Source organism: Dryas octopetala, chromosome 3 (genome assembly GCF_963921425.1).
Source record: "Dryas octopetala chromosome 3, drDryOcto1.1, whole genome shotgun sequence".
NCBI classification, from domain to species: Eukaryota; Viridiplantae; Streptophyta; class Magnoliopsida; order Rosales; family Rosaceae; genus Dryas; species Dryas octopetala.
In genome coordinates this window covers 18,157,367-18,181,480 of record NC_141368.1, presented here as the reverse complement: position 1 = coordinate 18,181,480, position 24,114 = coordinate 18,157,367, and the positions used below count along the sequence as shown (strand labels likewise).

The 24,114-nt window shown below is 34.0% G+C and overlaps 2 protein-coding genes across 2 annotated transcripts; one reads left to right on the top strand and one right to left on the bottom strand.

Annotated features, from left to right (window-relative positions):
- Positions 1-1,298: 1,298 nt before the first annotated feature.
- Positions 1,299-5,835, top strand: LOC147291516 (TMV resistance protein N-like). The gene is made up of 5 exons (XM_086234942.1): positions 1,299-1,915; positions 2,403-3,504; positions 3,678-3,953; positions 4,052-4,912; positions 5,012-5,835. Exons 1-5 carry the CDS (start codon positions 1,395-1,397, stop codon positions 5,606-5,608), a joined length of 3,357 nt encoding a protein of 1,118 aa, XP_086091068.1. The 5' UTR covers positions 1,299-1,394; the 3' UTR covers positions 5,609-5,835.
- Positions 5,836-7,536: 1,701 nt separating this feature from the next.
- LOC147291515 (protein ZINC INDUCED FACILITATOR-LIKE 1-like) lies at positions 7,537-22,873 on the bottom strand. The gene is made up of 17 exons (XM_086235373.1): positions 22,392-22,873; positions 21,603-21,643; positions 20,750-20,810; positions 20,543-20,645; positions 20,350-20,452; positions 20,190-20,243; positions 20,034-20,096; positions 17,156-17,205; positions 16,974-17,049; positions 15,112-15,321; positions 13,443-13,530; positions 12,798-12,883; positions 12,550-12,657; positions 10,434-10,478; positions 10,227-10,315; positions 9,138-9,181; positions 7,537-7,966 (listed from the first exon to the last, which is right to left on the bottom strand). Exons 1-17 carry the CDS (start codon positions 22,537-22,539, stop codon positions 7,881-7,883), a joined length of 1,455 nt encoding a protein of 484 aa, XP_086091499.1. The 5' UTR covers positions 22,540-22,873; the 3' UTR covers positions 7,537-7,880.
- Between the last annotated feature and the right edge of the window lie 1,241 nt (positions 22,874-24,114).

Here is a 24,114-nt window from a genome sequence, read left to right as displayed (position 1 = left end):
GTTAATTATAGGCTGCCACTTATAGTGATTGAGTCTGTATCTTCTCTATTCGATCATTCTAGTGGTTTGAACTTGGTCCCACAGTATTTAGGATTCTATAATTTAATTATTTTCTGCGTCAACAAAACTTCTCCTGTGGTTGATTTCTGATTTTCCACAAAACTTCTCCTGTGGTAACTAGTAGCTACTCAATCAACAATTCAACCCAAATTTCATCGCTTTGATCAACCCAAATTTCATTCCTTCGATTAACCCAAATTTCAATAATTCATCAAAAATACATTCGGAATCCAATAAATACTCCGAAAAAATACTACATACTCATAGTAACAACTACAAACTTTCTACGGATTCAAAAACAACTTTTGACCAATAGGATTCAGACAACAATTTCCAATATTTCAACAGCGAATTCAAATAACCTTAGAAAAATTAAATAACTCAGCAAAGAAAATTCAAATAATCTTCGATGGTTGTGTGCTTAAGTTCAGGTTAGTAGAGGTAAGTAGAGGTTAATTGTTAATCAATGGCACAACCATAAATTCAGGTGTTTTTAATGGCCTTTGTTCCGCGTGTTGTGGGTATTTTAAAAAGTGGGCCGAGTGGAATATTAACTGTAGCGTGTGGACTCTTGGATCAGGCCTAATTCTCAAGTGGGCTTTATAAAAAAAAACCCCTTAAAAATAAACAACATTAAAACTGAAAATATTAGTTCTAAAAAAAAATTGAAAATATTAAAATTGAAATAAAAAACAAAAAAGATTAGATTGAAAAAAAAAAAAAAAGACTTGATCGATCGATGTCGCAGCCCCCTCCCCACCCAGCCCCAACCTACCTCTAGCAACGGCCCACCCTCTCTCTCTCTCTCTCTCTCTCTCTCTCTCTCTCTCTCTCTCTCTTCACTGTACCCACCGCCGAAGCGGAAAGGGAGGTCGCCGGTCTCCAAGAAGTGGTGGAGTAGGCTGGGTGGGTGGGAGGGGGAGGGGGAGGTGGTGGGGAGAAATGGGAGGGGAAGGGGGAGGTGGTGGAGCAGGGCTTGGTGGGGGAAGGAGGTGCGTTTAAAAAAATATATATATAGGTGCGTTTTAAAAGCGCTTCTAACAGAAGGACTCCCAAACAACTTGATAAACAAATTATAGTGATGAGGGGAGGCAGCAATGGCTCAAAAGTCAAAAGATAGAGCGTCAGAAAATACAAGTTAACAAAAGAAATATACAATGAAAGCGCGTCAGAAAGAAAAAGACATATCACTAAAAATATATGGTGATCGAAGACTTGATGAAGTTGCACCGAAAGTTCCTCACTTTGACTTTATTGCTCTTATGAGTGAACAAAGCACGAGTCCTGATACCATCTCTTTGAGGCTATCTGCAGGTCTGTGACAAAAAAACAAAATGGCTCTTATCACCAATCAAGGACTCTCCAACTCTTCCACCTCTTCTTCTCCTTTCACTCACTCATGGACGCACGATGTCTTTTTGAGTTTTAGAGGTGAGGATACACGCACAAATTTCATAGATCATTTGTATAATGCTTTGATCCGCAAGGGAATTACCACCTTCATTGATAATGAGCTTACAAGAGGGGAAGAAATATCAACTGCGCTTCTCCAAGCAATTGAAGAGTCGAGGATTTCTATTGTCGTATTCTCTGAACACTATGCATCCTCGAGGTGGTGCTTGGATGAACTTGCTCACATCCTTCAATGCAAAGAATCCAAGCAACAAATGGTTAGGCCAGTTTTTTACAAGGTGGATCCCTCCCATGTACGAAATCAAACCAAAACAAGTAGTTTTGGTGACGCATTTGCTGATCATGAATGCAAATACAAAGACAACATGGAGAAGGTGTGCGGATGGAGGGTAGCTCTTACAGAAGCAGCAAATTTGTCTGGATGGTGTTTCAAGGATGGGGAGTATATTTCTAACCATTATCTTTCTTTTCAAGCCTTTCTTTTTCTTTACATAAAAACAATGGTTTACCCGTGCATAATTGACTTAGTGATCTATTAATTAGACTGAGCACGTAATATTTACTTATTTTTTAATTATTATAATTTTGACAATTAAGTTTAACTTAACCATGTTATAGAACATATATGTATGGGAACTATTAATTTATCGGACTTCAAAACAAGCATAAATTTTTAGGTTCATTTACTTAATTGTTCTTGTCTAATAATACTAATTACCCCGTTCTAGAACAATCAAACATAACAAGGTAGCTTTATTTATTTATTTATTTATTTTCTGCCTTTTGAGGCTTTTGATTCTTTATAAGAAGGTAGCTTTATCTTTTTAATCTAGTAAAATTCTCTTTAGCTATTGACTTATTTTCTTGTGTAAAAATATGTATAGCAAATGTTGATTGATTAAATATATCATGTGTTTTTGAACTTGTAGGTATGAATCTAAATTTATCAACGACATCATTGAGGAGATCTCAATGAAAGTACTAAACCGTACCTATTTGGATGTTCCCAAATACCCAGTTGGAATACAGTCTTGTGTACAAGATGTGAATGAGCTTTTAGGTGTGGGGGGAAATGGTTGTTGCATAGTTGGGATATGGGGGACACTTGGAATAGGCAAGACAACAATTGCTAAAACAGTTTATAATACAATTGCCCATAAGTTTGAAGGTAGTTGTTTTTTAGCAAATGTTAGAGAAAATTCAGTGCCACATGGAGGCCTAATCCAACTACAAGAGACTCTTCTTTATGAGATTCTAGGAGGCATAAACTTGAAAGTAGTCACTGTTGATAAAGGAATTAGTGTTATAAGGCAACGACTAAGCCATAAAAAGGTTCTCTTAATTCTTGATGACGTGAATCAATTGGACCAATTAAACAGCTTAGCTGGAGCTGCTGATTGGTTTGGTGAGGGTAGCAGAGTTATCATAACGACAAAAGATAGGGGATTGCTAACACGGCATGGAATTGAGTTAATATATGAGGTCAAGAAATTAGATTACCAACAAGCTCTTGAGCTTTTTAGTATGATTGCCTTCAAAAGAAACGAACCTCCAGATGATTATTTGGATCTTGTAAGACGTGCAATTGTCTATGCCCAACATCTTCCATTAGTTCTTACACTTTTAGGTTCTCATCTACAAAATGAAAGCATAGATCGTTGGCAAGCTACATTAGATACTTACGAAGCAGGTCCTTATCAAGATATTCAAAAGATACTCAGAATAAGTTATGATGCATTGGCATATCATGTGCAACAAGTTTTCCTTGACATTGCATGTTTCTTCAAGGGTGAAGATAAGGATTATGTCATACAAGTACTAAAAAGTCATAACCTAAAATTCCCTGAGGAGTGCATTCAAACACTCCTACAGAACGCGCTCATTACTATTGAACGCAATATGATTTTGATGCATGACTTGCTAGAACAAATGGGTAAGGATATTGTTTACGAAGAATCTCCCACAGAGCCTGGGGAACGTAGCAGATTGTGGTTTCATGGCGATGTGGAGTATGTTCTAACGGAAAATACAGTAAGTAGAATATTTGTTCTTATATTCAATTCGACATGAAAATCCTTATGTAACATGCATATAATTTGCTTATCAAAATCATGAAATTAAGAGAATTAAAAACTTAGAGCAGTGTTTACATTTTCATTTGACAAAGGACTTGGTTTGTTAATACCACTTCTTTTCCATACTAGGGATCAAAGAAAGTTAAAGGCATCATGTTGAAGTTGCCCAAACCAGATGAGATACACTTGAATGCAAAAAGCTTCATAGGGATGAAAAATCTTGAATTTTTTATAAACCGTAATGCAAGGCTTTCTGGAGACATTGATTATCTCCCCAACAAGTTAAGGTTGATTGATTGGGATGGATATCATTTACAATATTTGCCATTCAATTTTCGTCCAAAGGAACTAGTTGTGTTCAAAATGCCTCACAGTCGAATCACACAACTCGGGGTGGTTTTTAAGGTACTTTAAATTATTTCCAACCGTTATCATTTTAAAGAGTTTTTTTTTTTTTAGTTTTTTCTTTAATATTTTTTTCCTTTTGTTTATTTTTCTCACAGAATTTGATCGTGCTGACATCTCTAAATCTTAGATACTGTTCATTCTTAACAAAAATCCCTAACTTGTCCGGAATCCCAAACATAGAGTACTTGGATCTAAGGGATTGTAACAGTTTGATTGAGGTTGATGATTCTATTGGATTCCTTGATAAACTTATTGAATTGGATTTGTCGGGATGCTCTAACCTTACGGTATTTCCAACAAGAATTAGCTTGAAATCGCTGAGATGGTTTGCTCTTAAATACTGTATAAGGCTTGAGACTTTGCCAGAAATGGACAAGATGGAATCCCTAGAGCATTTGGTACTTGACAGCTGCGGTATAAGAGAATTGCCTTCATCAATTGCATATCTCACTGGGCTTAAAAGATTAAGCACAATATATTGTGAGAACCTTACAAATATATCATTGAGCAGATTTGGAAATAGTAAAGTGAACTTGGAAGGTTCATCGAGTGGCAAATCACTATCGCTTCCAACAAACTCAAGCATTTCAAGTCCGAATCAGTATTTATCAAATACTTATTTCATTATGCGTCTTGAACGTTGGTCCACATTGCACGTTGATCTAAGAGGAAACAATTTTGTTAGTCTTCCTGTAGGCATTAGCAAATTTGTCAATTTGCACAGCCTTTTCTTGGATAATTGCAAGAGGCTTCGAGAAATTCCACAACTTCCACCAAAAGTAAGAATGGTTTCGGTAGAAAATTGCAAGGCATTGGAAAAGTTTCCAAAACTGTCAAGCCTATTTGAATGTAATGAATCACAGGGGCTTGAGGAGATCCTTTTGACTAATTGCAACAGAGTATGTGCAAATCATGGCTGTGACGTGGCAAAGATGGAAAAACTTTTACTGAATCAGGTCCTATGTCTCTCTGTCTCTTTCTCTATCTCTCTCTATATGTATACATTATATATGATGGTTAATTATGATGATGATTGTTGTAGCTATATATTGCAGGTATCTTCTCCATTTGAAATTAGACTTCCTGGCAATGAAGTTCCAAACTGGTTCAATTGTCGTAAGAATCTCAATATTATACCAGATGGCTATGAGGAGATTAATATTTGTGAACTTTCTATTGAAATTCCTCGAGATTTAGAGTGGGAGAAGTCAGGATTGGCTGTGTGTGTTGCTTATGAAATTAATGAAGAAGATTTTAATTTGGGTTTTGAAGTCAAAATTCACATCAATGGAAAAGAAACACCATCAGGTAAAATTATCCCCAATATTTGGTCGGACACTTATCTAATAGATTCATCAGAGTCAACTCATGTGTGGCTCAAGTATATTCCACTATACGAGCATAATCCCGATGAGGAAGGTGGAGTGTTATATATTTGTCAAGTTGCATTTTACCTTCATTTGTACTTATCGTCTGTGTTGGTTAAAAGCTACGGGGTCCACCTAATATGCAACCAAGTTCAAGTTGGTGACGTCCTTGATGGTGATGATCAAGAGCAATGTCGTCTTTCCTTGTCTCTGGAACAAACCAATCCTCGAAAACGGAAGCATATTGAAGATCAACAGCCATCCACTGATCTCACGATGATATGATTCAGGGTGTTGCATATTAGTTTAGTTTTGTTTTTATATTGGGGATGGCATCTGCAATTACTGTATTTGTAGTGTTGTGGAGAATCTATATATTATAAATTGGTTCCTTATCAGTACGGCAATACTCACTCCCATTGTCTTCATTGGTATACGTTGGTGTTTCATCAAAAGTGGGCGCTGATGGTAATATTTTAAAAGTTGAATAATACTACATTTTGTGGTGATCATATATGTACTTTTATACTTAAATTTTATCAATATTTTGCTATGCATCTCTGTATATGTTCTGCAATTATTATATGAGGTTTTTAGATAAAAGCCCATTTTGGGAATGAAATATTGGATATAACCCAAAGATTTTTGTCATTGGATTTTAATCCATTTTTTATTTTTGTATGTCCATTTTTTTCTTTGGTGAGGTTTTTGAGATGTTGTTTGACCTGTTTGATGCGACCACGGGTGGGCTTGGCATATGTGTTGGCTAGTGTGTTCCACCCTTCTTGCGAGGTCTTGGCTTGAGCCACAAACGGGATGATTGAAGGAGAAAGAGACCCAATGAGGGCATTAAAGATAAGTTGGTCCTGACGGACCCAGAGGTGTGGGCTGGATTGGGTGTGGTGACGTTGTTTTATGTAAGGGTGGGAGGTGTTACGTTGTTTTCTGTAAGGGTGGGAGGTGGACATTGTTTTGAGCCATCTATGTATCCAAAGAGATCATACCCAATGAAAAGAGTGTGAAATTGGAGTTTCCTAGAGAGATAGTTGGTACTGGTGAGTTTGAGTGGAGCTTGGGCAGAAATGTTAATGGAAATAAGTTGAGATGCATTGGAGGGGTTGAGAGTTACGGTGGCCATTTGGTTTAGAAAAGAAAAATAATAGAGATAGTAGGACCGTGAGGCTCTAATACCATGTAAAAGATATTGAAGTGTTGTGGAATAAACTCACTTATTATTCATTGATTGAACGAAGTTTAAATACAGAAGCAGCCAGGAAACCAATTAACTAAAGTTAGCTATAAACATGGAAGACCAAAGATAAGGCAAAGAGTTATCACATATCCTAAACTTAGTCAAATACAAAGCTACAGCAACATAAATTCAAAAATACAACCGAATGACTAACAGAACTTGATAGCTTTGAGTAACTGTTGCCTATACATTTTGCCCCTTGCTATAAATAATGGAAATACATTAGAATTTCACTGTTTTTATTTCCATAAATTTGATGTCACCAGCATCTAATTCAAAAAAAATCGTTAACAAATATGAAGGTCAACATATAAAAACCTAAATATTATTAACATGTTAAACACCCAATATTTATATAACTTACCTACTATATAGAGGAAAAATTGAAACAAACTTTTACTTTCGGTAACAAAAAAAAAAATAAATAAAAGAGAAAAATATAAAACACAAATAAGAATAAGAAAATACCTAACTTAGAGGTTGAGGTTGAAAAGAAGAAACCTCTAATTGTGAGCACTGCAGAAGAGGATTTTTATGGAGATAAGTAAAAGGGAAGAAGACAAGAACAAGATGATGCAGGACTGGGGCATCTCCTTTTCACCTTTTGGGCTGTTCAAACTAAAAAGAAATGAGCCTTATGTTTGGATCTAAAATAACTATTTACACAAAGTGAAAATAACACAAGTAAAAACAACTAGAAAATTATATTTTCTCTTCTATCATGCTACATCAAGTTTTAGTTAAAATAATAATAATAATAATAATAATAATAAAAAAGTCAACATGCATAAAATCAACCAAACAATTTAACACATCAAAACTATATCAACATCAAATCAGCATTAATATTAAATTTTCAAAAATCTATAGTCTTCACATTTTTCATCGCTAAACAACATGAGAACCTTTTGTATTATTTGGTGCACATATGTAAACTTCATTTAATTGGGAGAAGAATCTAGATCACCAAAAATCTTCAATCTCCATATATAGCCAAAATATATCATACAGGAAAAAAATCTGGAAAAACCGAATACACTAGTTGCTTAATTGCCACCGAATACTTTCACTAAACTGTTATAATGCTAAAAATATTTTCCTAAAAGGATTGTTCATTCACATACAACATAAATGCCCAGGTTAGTCTTCCCGTTGAAGAATGACAATATTTCTCCCTAATAAGGTATAACCTTGGTACGTCTATGATTGGACAACTATAATGCATAAAATTAACTGTCCATAATTATGTCGAAGAATTTTCTTTAGACTTGGCATGGACTTCCATTTGCATTTATCTCTATCTATTCATCGTACGGTAAGGAATGGCTTAAATGTCATCAAAACTGCAATTGCCTCAACCAGATTCAAGATGAAGAAAACCATCTGGTTACCTGCAATCACATATGAAGTGGTAAAGTTTCTAAACCTTACAAACTGCCAGTAAATTGGCTCTGTAATTGCTAATCTGGTATGAAACAATAGTCACAATATTGACTGAATTTGAGAAACTAGGATAACTGCTGCAACAAAAATTGAAGACTTCAAATTCATTTATGCATTTTTCTTAATCTGATTCAGTAATATCCTTTTAGGAATTCAAATTTAGTAAGTCTCAACATACCGTGCAACTCTTTTCTTTATAATTGACAACAAGACTACAAATTATAAAAAAAATGATAATGGTGAAGGACTTTCATTCCAAATTCTCATTATTTTATTTTTTTGTAATCGTGCCCTACTCAAGGCAAGCTTTCATGCATTCCTGTGCACAATTACGTGCACATAAACATATAATATATATATAGTAGGTCAACGAGGAATAATCTTTTGATCCCCCATTCTCTTCCTAATCTTCTACCTAGTGATGGTGAGACAAACATTTACCGTAGACATAGTGACATGATTGTGATCCTTATAAACACTGTATAACCGGATATGAGTTCATTTGAAGCATTTTCACTTTTGAAGTAATGGCATTCTTTATAATCGATACATACATCTGAAGTAACTTGGGGATCTGTAATTAGAGTAGTTTAGGAAAGTTCCACTTGGCTCCTATTCTAGGAGCTACTACATTAATATAATTGTCTCCATTAAATTTGTTTTCCTTTTTGTTTCTTCCAGGTTCACATAATTTATTTATTTTTTTAAGATATCTCACCATCTAGTCCATCTTTTCTTTTTCTTTCTTTTCCCTTTAGTTTCAAATTTTGAATAAAAATATTAGAAATGTAGTAAAAAGAAGATAAAACTAATAGTGATATATACATATAAATATATAGTAGGAATTTAAAACATTTTTTTCAAACCCAATAATTGAGATAAAGCATTTTTTATGTCCTTAATTGAAAATGAATAACATAGCTTATGATATACTAAAAAGGTGAAACATCTTTTATGTGTTTGATTTCTCCTGATTCATTAATCTTTCGGAACCACCAAGTGATGGTAAAAATCTCTAAGACTATAACTAATGTATATGCAGACATTTAAAAAAAAATATATATCCACAACTGTATAGCAAGCAAAAAGCCATGATGAAAATTTAGTTGAGTATCATACCAGGTAGGATGGCAGCATCCTGGCGTTTTTGTGCCCAAGAAAACCTGTCGAGACGAAATCATGATTAACAAAAGAAAACAAAATTTTAAAAAAGGAAAAATTTTAGCTAAAGGAATTCAACTATAACCCATATCCCTATTCAGGACATGAATTTCACTTTGTGCCAACTAAGGACTAAAACTTTCATTTTGGGTCAATTAAGGATCCTGTTTTTTTCAAATTTTATTTCAACTTTGGCCCAACGTTGGACCCATCAAACCTCCACCAAATTCAGAAAAATTATAATTTGTTTAAAGCTATGCATCTCCTTTTTACAACCATATAAAGATCACTCAAATTGGACCTCTACAACTCTAGATAATCGGCTCCAAAGTAGGGTACCCGAAACTGTCCAATTTTCCAAATATTTTCCCAGAGGTCCAATTAGACAATTTCGGATACCCTTCTTTGGGGCTGATTATCTGGAGTTTTAAAGGTCCGATTTAAATGATTTTTATATGGTTGTTAAAAGGAGATGCATAGCTTTAAACTCAGTATAAGTTTGCTGAATTTGGTGGAGGTTTTATGGGTCCAACATTGGGCCAAAGTTGAGATAAAAACTAAAAAAAAAAAAAAAAAAACAAGATCTTTAATTGACACAAAATGAAGTTTCAATTCTTAGTTAACACTAAGTGAAATTCATGTCCTGAATAGGGACATGGGGTATAGTTGGAGTCCTTTAGCTAAAATTTTCTCTTTTAAAAATACTTCATGAATCTATAGCACATGAATTATATGCAGTGCCTCTAAACTTATAAAATAAAGCTCTAATATTGTAATGCTTGTAAACTTGCATTAGCTGGTATATTCAAAAATCAACACCAGTAAACTCCAAACATATGTTAAAAAAAAAAACGTATAAGATATACGTAATTTAATAGTATCAGACTATCAGCAAAGAATTTTGCAACAGAACCAAGTTTTAGTGTTCTGTGTAATAATTAAAAACAAGAAATATCGTATAACAGAATCACCACAGCTTCAGAATCATTAATATAACCAATTCATAGATTCAAACATCACCTATAAGCAAAGAAAAGCTAAACTTACACTGCACCACCACCAGCTGGACCAATTGCCTTGAAGAGAGACATTGCAGTCATAGAAATTCCATTAGCAGCACCTCTTTGGTGTTGGTCCTGTTGTTTAATCATGACAAAGTGAAGATGCATGCTATAGTTGAAAAGCAATAATATCATTGACTTAAAGAAGAAAAGGGAAAAAAAAGTTGAACTAGTTAATTTAAGAATAAATTACCACAGCTTTGTTTTGGAGAATGAACAGGCCAGTTACAACCGCAATCTAATTACAAAGAAAATTTTGAAAGTTAAAAGAACACAATACACAGAAGAGAAGACAATGGAAGACCACAGCTTAAGGCATGCAAATCAGTTAAAAGATACTTCACTATAAACTACAAAAAGACCATGTGTTTCCTTGTCTTTTGTTAACAATATAAATGGTACAATGGTGAGTGATGTATGATTGATAATTAATGTAAGTTTGTTCCATTATACATAGAGAGGCCTCTCTATAAGTTTTGTGGTATTGCCTTGGAAGAAAAGGAAATGAAAATTAATAAAATTATAAATTTATAAATTTATTAAAACAAAAAAACTAACTACATGATTTAGTGCAAGAATAGGTCATTAGAATTTAGAAGTACTTTTTCCTAGAAGCATGTTCGCTTACACCTTAAAAAGATGGCAAAAAAATAAACATCTGAAAATTTTGTCTTATTCAACTTTGCTTTCATTACAATGAATATGGAAAACTAGTGGAAGCTCAGTTCAAAACTCCCTTCCATTCCACTTGTTCTCTATATGTTTTGTGATTACTGAAGTAGTTCCTTGGAAGAAAACCTGTATTCTTCTCAAATACCATATCATTGTCTACAACAAGTGTATTTTTCTCACCACCTTTAACCATGGTGAATCCTTACCATCCCACCAATAATGTGTCACATATTACATCATGATTAACATATGTGATTGCATCTATTACATATTTTAACAACAGTTAAAATGTGTAACATACTAACACATGGTGTATGATGAGTGGGACCGGAATGGTGCACCATGGTTATCGGTAGTGAGGAAAATTGAACTCGTCAACAACGACAAAGGTAAGAAGGGAAGAGTGATGAGAACTAATCACTTAGCCAGGGTTGGCCTTTCTAACATAAAACACCACAAACAGGAATACAAACAATTTTACTCTTAGTACATCTCTGCAAACAAAAAAAAAAAACTTGCAGTAAAACCATTTTACAGCCTGTACCATATACTGTGCAGCTTTTATTACATATACAAGATCAACTGTAAACTTGATCGCAAGTAGTGACTCCCAATATGATGTAGGACAGCCTTGGATTCCTAGGTTTTAAAGGCTTCCCAATAATTTATTTAGAAGCTGAAAGTGGATAAGTGTTGGCAACGGAACTAGCAGGTTGCAAGGATATAAAGGAAAAGAAGAGCCAATCTCATACTGATTCATATTAAATAAACTTGAGATGATTTTTCTGAGAATTGAACACTAAAGTAGGGAAGAGTTTGAAAATTGTGGAAAGAGAATAGGAAAGAGCTCCTGAGAAAATTAGTGATAAAGAAGATAGAGAGAGAGAGAGAGAGAGAGAGAGAGAGAGAGAGAGTGAGACAAAGGAGCAGGGGCAATAAATTTTGAATCAACTCTCAAAAAAATACTGCTTTAATTTATGTTTCCATAGAATCACCAAAAGAGTACAATATATGTTCTTATTAATGCATATGTGTATTGTGTTTTCACGTTAGTATATTAAAAATAAACAAGTAAACAAATAAAAAAATAAAGGAAACAACAGTGAAGCCTTCCTAGACTCTCAGGAAAGCTAATGTGAAGTATATGCTAACAAACAAAGCTTCTCCAACAACTATAGAGGCTTCCAGCCATAGAGCACACAGGAAATCAAATCGAGTAAGCTAATTAAATTGCTTCATGTTGAAGTACCTAACAATAGATTAAATTTGAGATGCTTAATTATCTAGTACATAATACAATACATAACTACAAAATTCTTGAGCACCCTATGTGCATGTGAGCAGGCTGTGAGAAAATTATGTATGCTTATGTGGTTGTTCGGCTTTGTAGACCTATAGTTGGCCTTTGGCATTGACTTTTAAATACCATGGTTTCTTAGAATCCATCTTTCATTCAGCCATGCCATGTCTACTTAAAGCAAGTAAAAGATCTTGTTTTCTTATGCTTAGAAATAATTCACTCAATTGTCTAGACTAGAAATTGTCACTAACAACATAATCAGAACTACTAATGATACATCAGTAACACAATTCAGTGGGTTAGCTAAAAAGAGGTCTTAAAGTCATATTGCACTTACAGACATGACATTCTTCAGCAGAGATGCAAAATTTAACACCAAAGAGAGGGTGAACCCAGACAACATTGCTATAAAGGGGTAGCTTGACAACAGAGGTATGGCTAGAACCTGCATATGGAATCATGTGCCAGAAAATTACAAACGTAAAGAACCATGTAAGTCCCCAGGAATTAAGTCAAAGGTCATTTATGACAAACAAAAATGCAGAAGGTACAATAAATGCACAGGGATCAGGAGCTGAAAATTACCCCTCCAATGCGTGCAATCATTACAGGACCAAGAATCTTTTCCACATATGGGTATAGAGAAATTTGAAAGGCAAAAAGACCAAAACCTACAAGTCGATTTAGTTGTCAGACATTATTCAGCATATGTAGTTAATTATGAATGGAACAATGAAATACAGTATAATTGTATACATGGAAACAAACACAGATAATTCACATAAACCAGAAATTGTAACTGCACCCAGTGTAACTAAATTACTACAATGCTATGCAAACACACCTGTTCAAACATTATAAAGTAAATACCCAAGACAAGTTTTAGCATGATATACTATTCAGAGCTGTCAAATTTAGAGAATAGTTCCCTAGAAGAGTCATAATAGTAGTGCAATAAAGACAATGTAAAATTCAAATTTCGGGACCATGCACCAGTAATTTTAAGAAAATATTCATTATATTTCAAGCTTATAACAACATTAGGTGTTACTTTTCTCTCTGATCAAAAAACAATCATAAGCTTGCTAAAAATTAGTGTGCCAGGTTTCAACAGAATTTTAGCTTCGTCAGAGAATATGAGTTTTAATAATAGGAGTGAAATCTTATGACCTCAATGTATACAATACATAATGTGATTAACGTATAAGCAAATGGCATATCAAATATTACCTGAGATTGAAAGAACTTCACCAACATCCTCAGTTGAAAAGCTTAAACCCCCAAACTTTCGAGGACTCACAGCCCATAATGAAAATATCTATTTTTGAAAAAAATAAATAAATAATTGGTCTCACTTAATTGCCATTTAAATGGTTAGAGATAAATGAGAGAGAGAAAGAGGGGGGATAGTGGAAGAAGAATAAATGATAAGTGAGGGAATCATAAAGAAATATCATAAATTCTACCATCTAGGGAGAGAGTTTGTTTTTGGGCATCATTATGGGCTTCATCTTCCTCAGCTTTTAGGGATATTGCTTTTTTCTGCATTGCTTTTAGATTGGAATGCAGCTGTTTGTTATTTTTTCTGCTTTTTCTAATTGCTGTATTTGGTATGTAGCTGGTATAGTTAGTTGCTGTATGTTTTAGCTTTTTAAGCTTAGTGGATATCTTATCCATTGTATTGCACCACTCTCTTCATATTAATAAAAGTTTGTTCCTATAAAAAATAAAAAATAAAAAGAGCACCATAAAGTTAACCAAAATTCAACAATCATCATAATAAAAGTATTTGGTATGCAAAATTAGAATTTTTCTCATACGGATAGCGTTATACAGCAGCACTAAAATCCTACTGGTGCTTACACTACAGTTGAAATTGGTAAGTGAGGTTTTTTGTTCTTTGCAGTGAGGTGACAAATAAAGGTGAAACCTAACCATGTTATGCAGTTTGTCATCAAACTACCATAAATTTACGTAAACAACCCCACAATATCTTTTGATGAAATGGAAGAAACCAATGTCTCAGCATGAAAGAAAGAATCTCCTATAGTATATGCATTTAAACACGTAATCGGACAGAAGGAAAGATGAGGAGATAAAAAGGACAAATGTTGAGGTAGAAAAAGAAGGAAAGATGAGGAGATAGAAGGACAAAAATTGGATCTCCTGCAGTGGGTTTCCACTATAAAGAGAGAGAGACAGAGAGACAGAGACAGAAACAGAGACAGAGAGAGCTAAATTTTTCTCTCCTTAATTTTGGGGTTATTATGAATTTAGTAAATAGAGGAGAGGAAAAATTCCTTCAGTCCCTACCCCCTTTACTGCTGTGTGATATGAAGCCAAGAGAGGCATAAATCAATGAGGGGAAGAAGAGTGATGTGGGTAAACAACAGCCAAATAGGAAAAAGAGGAAAAGTTGGGTTTTATTTTCTTTGGTTGAACTATTAGTTATTTTGATAGGTGCTGAATTGGAATGTGGTATGCAAAGAGAAATATAATGAATGGCATGTAATTTACATTTAGTATTCAAACTGAGAGGGGATACAGATACTAGAGGAGTTGGACTTGGTTCTGTTGATAGGTTGTGGAACTGAGGTTTGTATAGAAGCAATATTTCTGTGCTTTGAAAGTTGAAGAGATTTTTATTTTAGGACTTGGTCAGAAAATAGCAAGTGTTTACCATGGATGGTTGTCATGGTGTGCATACATGCATATAGATTGAGATGAGGTCAAGGTGAGAGGTTTATGTAATGTGTTCACAAAATCTATATCTTGCTATAAAGAAGAAAACCATGATGTAATCATGGATTTTATGTTGTTTATAAAATATCTCTCAGTTTTGAAGTCAAGCATGTCTGAATTGTTAAACGTTTTATATAAAAAAAGGTATAAAAGTTACCTCTGAATAAGCCATGTCATGAAGTGAGAAAACACAATAAACGATGATTGATGACATTAAGGGCCAATTCTTTATGAGGCTTTCTTTAGGTATTTGTTCTTCAGTTTTTTGTTTTCTTTCATTTCCATCTGAGCCACAGGATGCAGTTTCCAAAGCTTCAAATGAATCATCCTGTAATCTAGCATTTCCATTGTGATTGTGTAGAGTTTCCTGCAACAATCCAGATATAGGAACTATGCAATTAATACTTGTAGTTTCAACAAGTCCTTAATGTAAGCATGTTCCACATATATAACATATATAATGAAGATGAATCAAGTTTTATTAGTTTCTCTATCCTTGGGGGAGCATCAAGGAAATTCAAATAAAGACTATGAAAGCTAAGGAAATAGAAAGGACAAGATTCATGACATATTCATATTATTACAAGTATTAATATATGAGTCTGATTAGGGGAAAAAATATACGAGTCTAATTTAGTTTATGAGTCTTTATATGCAGCCTGTAGTCTAATTTCTTAGTCAATTAGGACTGGTAGTCCAAATCCTTCAAAAAATCAAGAAAAACCAGCTAGAATCTCTGTAAGTATATAGATCGGTAGGCTTTCATTAACAAAATTGTGAGTTTGGATTATCAAAGGCATGTGTGACTAGAGTTCACTTTCCTTTCCTCATCTCTCTTTCATCTTTCTTCCTCCATATTTTCTTTATTATTCACATAGGTATTCATCATAAGTATTGTTCATAGTCCTACTCTTAGAACAGCAATAAATTTCTCCTTTTTTTTCTATCCATGTGCGTCCGCGAAAAAAAACCCTTTGGTTACCCAAATCCCTAAAACCTAGAGTTTTCCTACATCCTTTGGCCATTAAATCAACTACTATCATCTAAATATCAGCAACTGCTCCAATATTTTCACAAAGCAAACCCCTTATTTTCTTTTTGTTGGAATATAAAACAATTTTGTGAATCCCTATAATTTAATCCTCCCAATGTAAGTTGAATTCCACATGTTGGGCTCTAATGGTGCAGAGAGACCCACATGTGAGGACTGTTAGAATATAAAACAATTGTTGGCCTACATCCTAACAGCTTAAGTTTTCGGGAATAGTGGTAAACCAACAAACTTCACTTTTTAACATAATGAAGACCCTAATTCTCCCAAACCCCAACCCACCACATAAGCAAAAACAAGAGATTTTTATTCCATGATGATATGCCACGCAGCATCTCAAGAGATATTATAGGACTCTAACTAAGATTAAAAGGACATAAATTATGCCTAAAGTGATTAAAAGAATGACATGTTGTTGGCCCAGAAATTAGTGAAAATAAAATACTAAGCAATTGATTGACTCTAAATAAAAAGGATTTAAGCCGGACTCTATCAGATAATCTAACAGTAAATTATGAGATAATTAGGCAAGTCCATTACCCTGATCTAAAAGGGAACAAAGTAACCAGCCCAGCTTTAGCCTTGATATTTTTCATGAACAGAGACTGCATCTAGTATTTCAAAAGTAATTTGTGCCATATAAATTAAACTCCCTAAAATTGATTCAAGTCACCAAAAGTAATTTGTGCCACATAGATGAAGTTCCAAAAATTTAAGACAGAAAAAAAGGTAGAACTTTTAAAGATTTTAAATTTTAAATATAGAACTGATAGTCCAAATTGAAAGATAAAACTTTGGATGTTCATGACTCATGAGAAGTTAAAAAAGATGATCTTATATGCATGTTATGTTTGTGATAATAAGAGATTAAGAGGAAAAAAACAACAGCAAGAAGAATAAAATGTAGGTGAATATTGAACATTTAAGTGGAGATTCATCAACACAAAGGAATAAACTGAGATATGTACCGGCAGCCAGAAAGAAGCAATAGTTACTCCAAATGCAAAAAATGATATACATAGGCAAGGCAAGAAGTATGGAAACCTGCATCACCATTTCACATTTTGAACAATCAAACAATAATAAAAATGCTGAAATTTGACAATCTCACTGCAACATACTTAAAAATAAGCAGTTGAAACTCACTTACCTCCCAAATATAGAGTGTTGGGAAAATATATTGGGATATTTCTCTGCTGGCTGCATAAAAAGATTGTTCAGAAACATTTGATTAATTATCTAGAAAACAAATAGGTGAGAGAGAGAGAGAGAGAGAGAGATCAACTAGGACAAAAATAAAGCATTAGATTAATCTCTTCTTTGGTGTCCAATAGATCTGAACAGTCATCATATTATTATTCAGAACTTGTTTGAGCATGAAGAAAATCCTTTTGGTATTCTATGAGCACCGTTACAAGACCCTATACATCTTGGGAGAGAGAGGGATTAGAAAAACAAGAAATGAAAATTACTTGAAAAAAAATTTTGGATCATGGATATTTTCATAGAAAGTCAAAGTTCTTGTTGCTTGCTTTTTACTTAAATATCCAGATACTGAAAAAAAAAATATATCAATTTATTATTCAACAAAGTAGAGCCACAGTTTATAATCAGAGAGAATGGAGGAAAACTAAAATCATTGTTCATTTAATCTAATGCAAATCATAAATAAATCAATTGATTCAATGAACACAAGATTTATTGAATAAAGAAATTAACTAATCAAATAAAGTAAGTTCAAATTAAATGTCGCATTGATTCATATCACATTATTATTTGCACTGCTCAATTTATTATACATGTCATAACTCATAAGCAATGATAAGCTAACAAAATCTCTTTTATATAAATTTTTCGAGACTAAGTAGAAGATCTTGTCTCATCCACAAATCAGCCAGCTCGCATGTCCATGAAGACCTTCTCTAATAATTATTTTTCATATCCATTTTTGCAAGTCAGTAAATTTGATGTCTACACTCCACACTCAATTTGTAGAATGTTTGACTGTTTACATTTTTTTTTTCTATATCATACTCCGGGATACCAAAATTTTGTATTTTCTGTTTTTTGTTAGAATACCACTGTCCAACTAAAAATATTTTCATAATTATCTGGAGGAACAACTGTGAAATCATAGTCAGTTCTATCATATATGTCTTCTTCACTTAAGTTTTTCATAATTGCTAGTTTATTTTGCGTATTTTTCATCAGTACTGAAACTTTTAAATATAGATTAAAAATCTTGGAACTCAACGTCTGTTACTTCTATCCTGTCGCAATAGCACTTTATCATTGCAAAAAAAGCAAGTGTCCATGGTAGACTGTTTGGACTTCAGTTGTTTAAGCTTATTGAGTCCAGAGCATTTTGATAATTTCATAATGTCAAGACATGGAACATACTAATTGGTCACTTCATTAGTACTTTAGTTGAAGGGACAGAATTTTACCCCTTCGAGTTAATTTATTAGTCGATTAATTAGGAGTTCCTGCCTCTCTGCTACCCAACGCAGAGCCTTCACTTCCCCAACCAAAACCATAAACCCCAACAGTCCCACAACCTTTAACCTTCAATTAACTCCCTCAAAAAAAAAAAAAAAAAAAAAAAAAACCTTGAACTACTAAATCATCTCGTGCCCCATGATTTTCTTTACCTGTACTCTGGAAAGTCAGCCATTACTTTCTCCTTTTAACCTATTCTTTCAAGAAACGACCTTCTCAAACCTCAACCCCTGTACTAATTCAGAACAGACTATGTGGTTTATCACAAGTATATATTAAATTTAAGTCATGATTAATAGTCTGTAAAATGCATATAACTGTTCAAATCCCAGAATTATAGGTGTTGCTTTGCAATTTCAGGAACTTAATTTTAGTTTAGAGTTATATGAAGAGTCCTTACAATTAATTCCAGATCTTAGTGACACCTCATGCTGGCTTAAAGCCATACAATTAAGTCCCAAGTTCTAGTGACACCTCATCTTGCTTACTCCTCTACATGTGAAAGACTTATGACTCATTCAAGATTTTAGTGACACACCATCCTAGCTTAGATGATACTACTTCTTGCTCTTGGGTTCCCTTCCACACATGCTTAGGAGGTGGGAGCTTCAGATTTGTGTAATTTTTCAGCACCTACTCTTGAATCTTCTATATAGAAACATCTCATATATCAAATGTTAGCTATTTAGGGAGTTTCACGAAGAAATGCTGTCAGTGGAGAACAGAAACAGCATTGTTTAAAGTCTTATGCTGCTGAAGTTAAATAACTCTTTTTGTTCTGTGGTTTAAGCTTGTAACAATTGATGATACTTTGTTTCATTAGTAGGCATCAAACTTTTAAAAGCACAATCCCTCTTTATCAAACCCCAGATTCCATGGTTGTAGTACTTGAATCATTGTTTTACTTAGTGAGAAACTAAATCAGAAATTTACCTTTATTCAATTGTGATTTTTACCCATTTACATTTCTCAATCCTTTTATCAAAAATCTGAAACTGAAGTGGTTTCTTGTCTGTACAGTCCTTCTCAGGTAAGGACGTCCGCATGGTGCGAACGACGACACGAAATTCCAAAACTTGCTGCAGCACATGTCATGTGTGTCGACACAGTGTCTACCCCATGTCAGCACTGTGTCGTCGTTCGCACATTTTGAAAAAATGCGGACGTCCTTACCTGAAAATTTTCCCTTGTCTGTACATGTAATTTTTGTCCCACACAGAAAGAAAGAGCGCAGAGCCTCGGCCCAACCTGTAGGTCCGCTAACGAATGTTTTCTTACTTTGATGAGACATCTCTCCCACTGTATCACACATATTGAGTCACTAACGCAAAATTCCACGGTAATTCCAATAAGAGTAAAAGAATAACTACACAATGCCTTTCATCATGGAATCTATTAAGAATATAAAATAATTGCACCAAAATTCATACACAAACGAGGACATATCAAATAATGAGCATGCCAGATACACACACATCCAGAGATTTTCTGAAGTGTATTTCCTCACATGAAAGTACAAGTAGAATTACCTGGGCAAAGAAACCTCCCAAAGCTGGGCCAATGATCAATCCAATACCCCACGCTGTGCTAACCTGAAAACAAATCATAGCTCTCAACTCTGATGATGTCGTAGTAGTACACTTATAAGAACCTGTACGTAGAATACAGAGGCCAAGGTGGCTTACTGTTGACATCCCTAAAGCTTGGTGTTCTTCCCGAAAGGCTTCACTTGCATATGCCTGGTCATGCAGTTAAATCATATATGGAAAGTAGCCATGACATTACATACATGGTTGCAGACTTACAATGACATTATTGATAATCATATATAGTAGAGTATGACACCTTTATTGGTCCAAGTAAACCATTCAAACATCCAAGAAGAAATCTTGTAGCAATGGCCATCCAAAAATTTACACTAAGTCCAAAGAGAGTGTTGAAAATAACCCTGAGCCAATTCATTACAAAAATGCCAATATGAAACGTCTTAAGAGAAAACATCAAATAGAAACTCAATTGCAAAAGAGAAGCAACTAACACTGCAACAGTCCCTATTATTATGACAGGTTTGCGACCATAGCGATCAGCCACTATTCCCCAAACAACTGATGTAAGAGCTCTGCCAAGCATATACGCAGACCCTTCACAATATATGGAACTTCTTCAAGAACACTTATTAAAGAACTAAATGTGAGGATTAAATGAAGTCATCACCAAGAAAGGTTAGTACTGACAGTAAACTCACCTACATACCCAGCATAGTAGCCAATATCTTCCTCTCTTTTTGCAATATGAAAATCCCTGATCTGAAAACAATAATCAATCAAAGTTCTATTTTGGAATCTTGAAGATATTAAGTAGAACTCAACGGGTTCTGAAGGTTGTATTTTTCATAAAGTGTTTATTAAGCATAAGAGGGAGAAAGCAGAACAACAAGTGAACAAAGAGAAGAAAATTTTCATTTCTTACAAAACGTTTTAGTTAAATCCATCAGCTTCCCATATATACCATGACAAAGATGCATTTATTAAGGTTTCTTAAGATAATGAACAAATAACTAGACTAGTTTAACATAACAAATAAAATAGAATCAGGGACAACTCACATTCTAGTTCAGGTGGGATTGGAATATAAAAATAGTGCTCTACTGCTTCAGAGGACAGGTTGTTCGTTAGAGACAATTTGAATATTGTGTTCATTTCAAAGATCAAGGTCATAATAGAAAGTCCAGCTGTACTTTCAAGATTCAATTGAAAGGTAATGGAAGAGATTGGTGGGTGGAAAAATATTCTAATTCTTCAGCAGTTCTTGCACTTAGCAAAGTTTAAAAGGCTTTACAACTGGGTATATCTCCTTAAGCATTTTCTTAATATTTTTACATTACGTAATGACTGAAATGAATTCTTAAAAAATTGAGGCTATGCAGGTTTTTTACCCCATTTTTTGAAAATCACACACAGAATACAGGTCCTCTGAATTTAAATAGAACAATGTGGAAGGAATAATAATCTTTAAAAAGACAACTAACATTCATGCTATTTCTATTTCATTAGAAATACAACTAAAGTAACAAGAATCACAAATAAGTATACACTCACCATAAAATAAAGAAAGGGAAATAGAGATGATATTGGCAGCGCTGAAAAATTATCACAAAATAATAGATCAGTGTTAAAACATATATAAATTAGAAGACATCGCAAAGTGAAAAATGGTATGAAACATAAGTACAAAATCGTAAACAACCTGACTGTGCTGCAGTAATGCAACTTTACAAATCAGCTATTCTACAAAGCAGAGATAAATACTTAAAATTTGATTAATCACTTGAAGAGTGACAATCCAACTGAACTATAAAAGCAACCCAACTTATAATAAGATTCTAGAAAGGTATCTTTTACATGGAAAGGCAAAAACAGATCAACTCTCCATATTACAAGTTTCAACTTTCAAGCAAGTCTCTTATCATATATATAACAACATATAGTATGAACCATTGATCTGCTTTTCAAATTGTCCTTAATGCTAAAAGCATTGATCTGCTTGGCACCCCATTAGGCACTTAAACTTTTACAGCATATTTCTCATTTTCTTTTTCATGTTTGTAATCTCAACATCAATTTCAAAACTAGTCTCTCCAACAAAACAATGAAATTTCAAATGGCTGAGCACCCATCTCAGCAAATCCATTCCAATTCCCACAAAACAACGAGTTTCACACGTACATGTCAAAAGCATGCAGATTACAGGGCAACAACAATGAAGTGAAACGTACACCACATGATAGATTGATGAAGATGAATCATAACAACCCTTTTGGATTTGGTTCAAAAATACACACACACACACACATATATATATATACTCGCACATTAAGGCAGGCTTACCAGCAGAAAGCACGATCATCCAAATAGCTACAAGCATTCGAATGGGTACCCCTCGTTCCATGTCTTTACGCTGTTCGACCTTGCAGCCGGGGCAGTCATCATAGTACACCTTCTTCAACAGCCCCTCTCTAAACTCCTCATCCGCCATGCTTAATGCTTTGATTGATGGCTCAATTGCTTGCTTTCAGCCCAACCCAGAATCAAAAAACCGCCCTCCAACTGTTTGTAGTAATGTTTCCTTTGATACTGTTGCAGAAACGTGATTGGTTTTTTTGTCTGCGTCCGGCGTCAGATGAAAAATGGAAATGGATCATGCTTGCTTTTAATGTTATTCACTCGTTCAATTAAGCAAGTGCAGGCTGTGCAGCTGCCTTGGTTGATGGGCATCATTGCATGCGTCAGCGACAGCCAGTAAAAAACACGATCAATCACAATCATTGAAGGCAGTGAACGAAAATGGGACCGAATCAAATGCTCCATCGTTTTTTTAGCTTTTCACCAATCTTGGCCAATATGCATAATACAGTGAACCCAATGCGTTTTAGGAAATAAATTAATAAGCTGGAAAATAGTTATCCGAAAAAAGACAAACAAAGAAGGCAAAGTACAAATGGGATTGGACAACTAACTGGCTAGCCAACGTTTCGACTGGAAAAATATTGGCTTGATTAGGACTTAATACCACGTGGCGAAGTGATGGGTGCACTAAAATTATAATATATTTATAATAATATTATATAGGGTAAATTACAAATATATACCTCAATTATATATTATTTTTTAACTTGGTACCTCAAGTTCAAAAAGTTGTATTAAGGTATACTAATTACGAAACCGTGTTAATTAGGTACCTCCGTTAATTTGGTGGTCAAAAAGACCATTATTTGATGACATGGCACACCACTAAAAAACTTCATTTCAATTTAGTATATCAACTTTACCATGTTTTTTAAGTTCATACCTCAAGTTCAAAAACTTGTAAATAAATAAATGTTTTCCAGTTTTTATCTCAACTTTACCCCAGCTTTTGACCCATTAAATCTCCACCAAAATCATCAATCTTATACTCATTTTGAAGCTATGAATCTCTTTACAACCATATAAAAATCATGCAAAAAGGAGTTATGAAACCCGAGATAATTGGTCACAAAGTAGGCTACCCGAAACTGTCAATTTGTTATATGGTTGTAAATAGGAGATTCATAGCTTCAAAATGAGTATAAAATTGATAATTTTGCTGGAGATTTGATGGATCAAAAACTGGGGTGAAGTTGAGACAAAAACTAAAAAACATTTATTTATTTGCAAGTTTTTGAACTTGAGGTATGAACTTGAAAAATATAGTAAAGTTGAGGTACTAAATTGAAATGAAGCATTTTAGTGATGTGTCACGTCATTAGATAACGGCTTTTTTGACGGCTAGACTAACAGATGTACCTAACTGACACAGTTTTGTAATTCGGGTACCTTAATGCAACTTTTTGAAATTGAGGTACGAAGTTGAAAAATGGTGTATAGTTGAGATATATAATTGTAATTAACCCTATTATATATTATTAATAATTATATACGTGTTATAATTTAAATAAATTAATTACACTTTAATGAATTTGTCATTTTTAAACTCACTTAGAGGTAACAATTCATGTTAGCAAAATCGTGTTTGTATTGACCATCTTGTGATCTACAAATTTGAAATTGTCAATTCAAATCTGCTAATCTC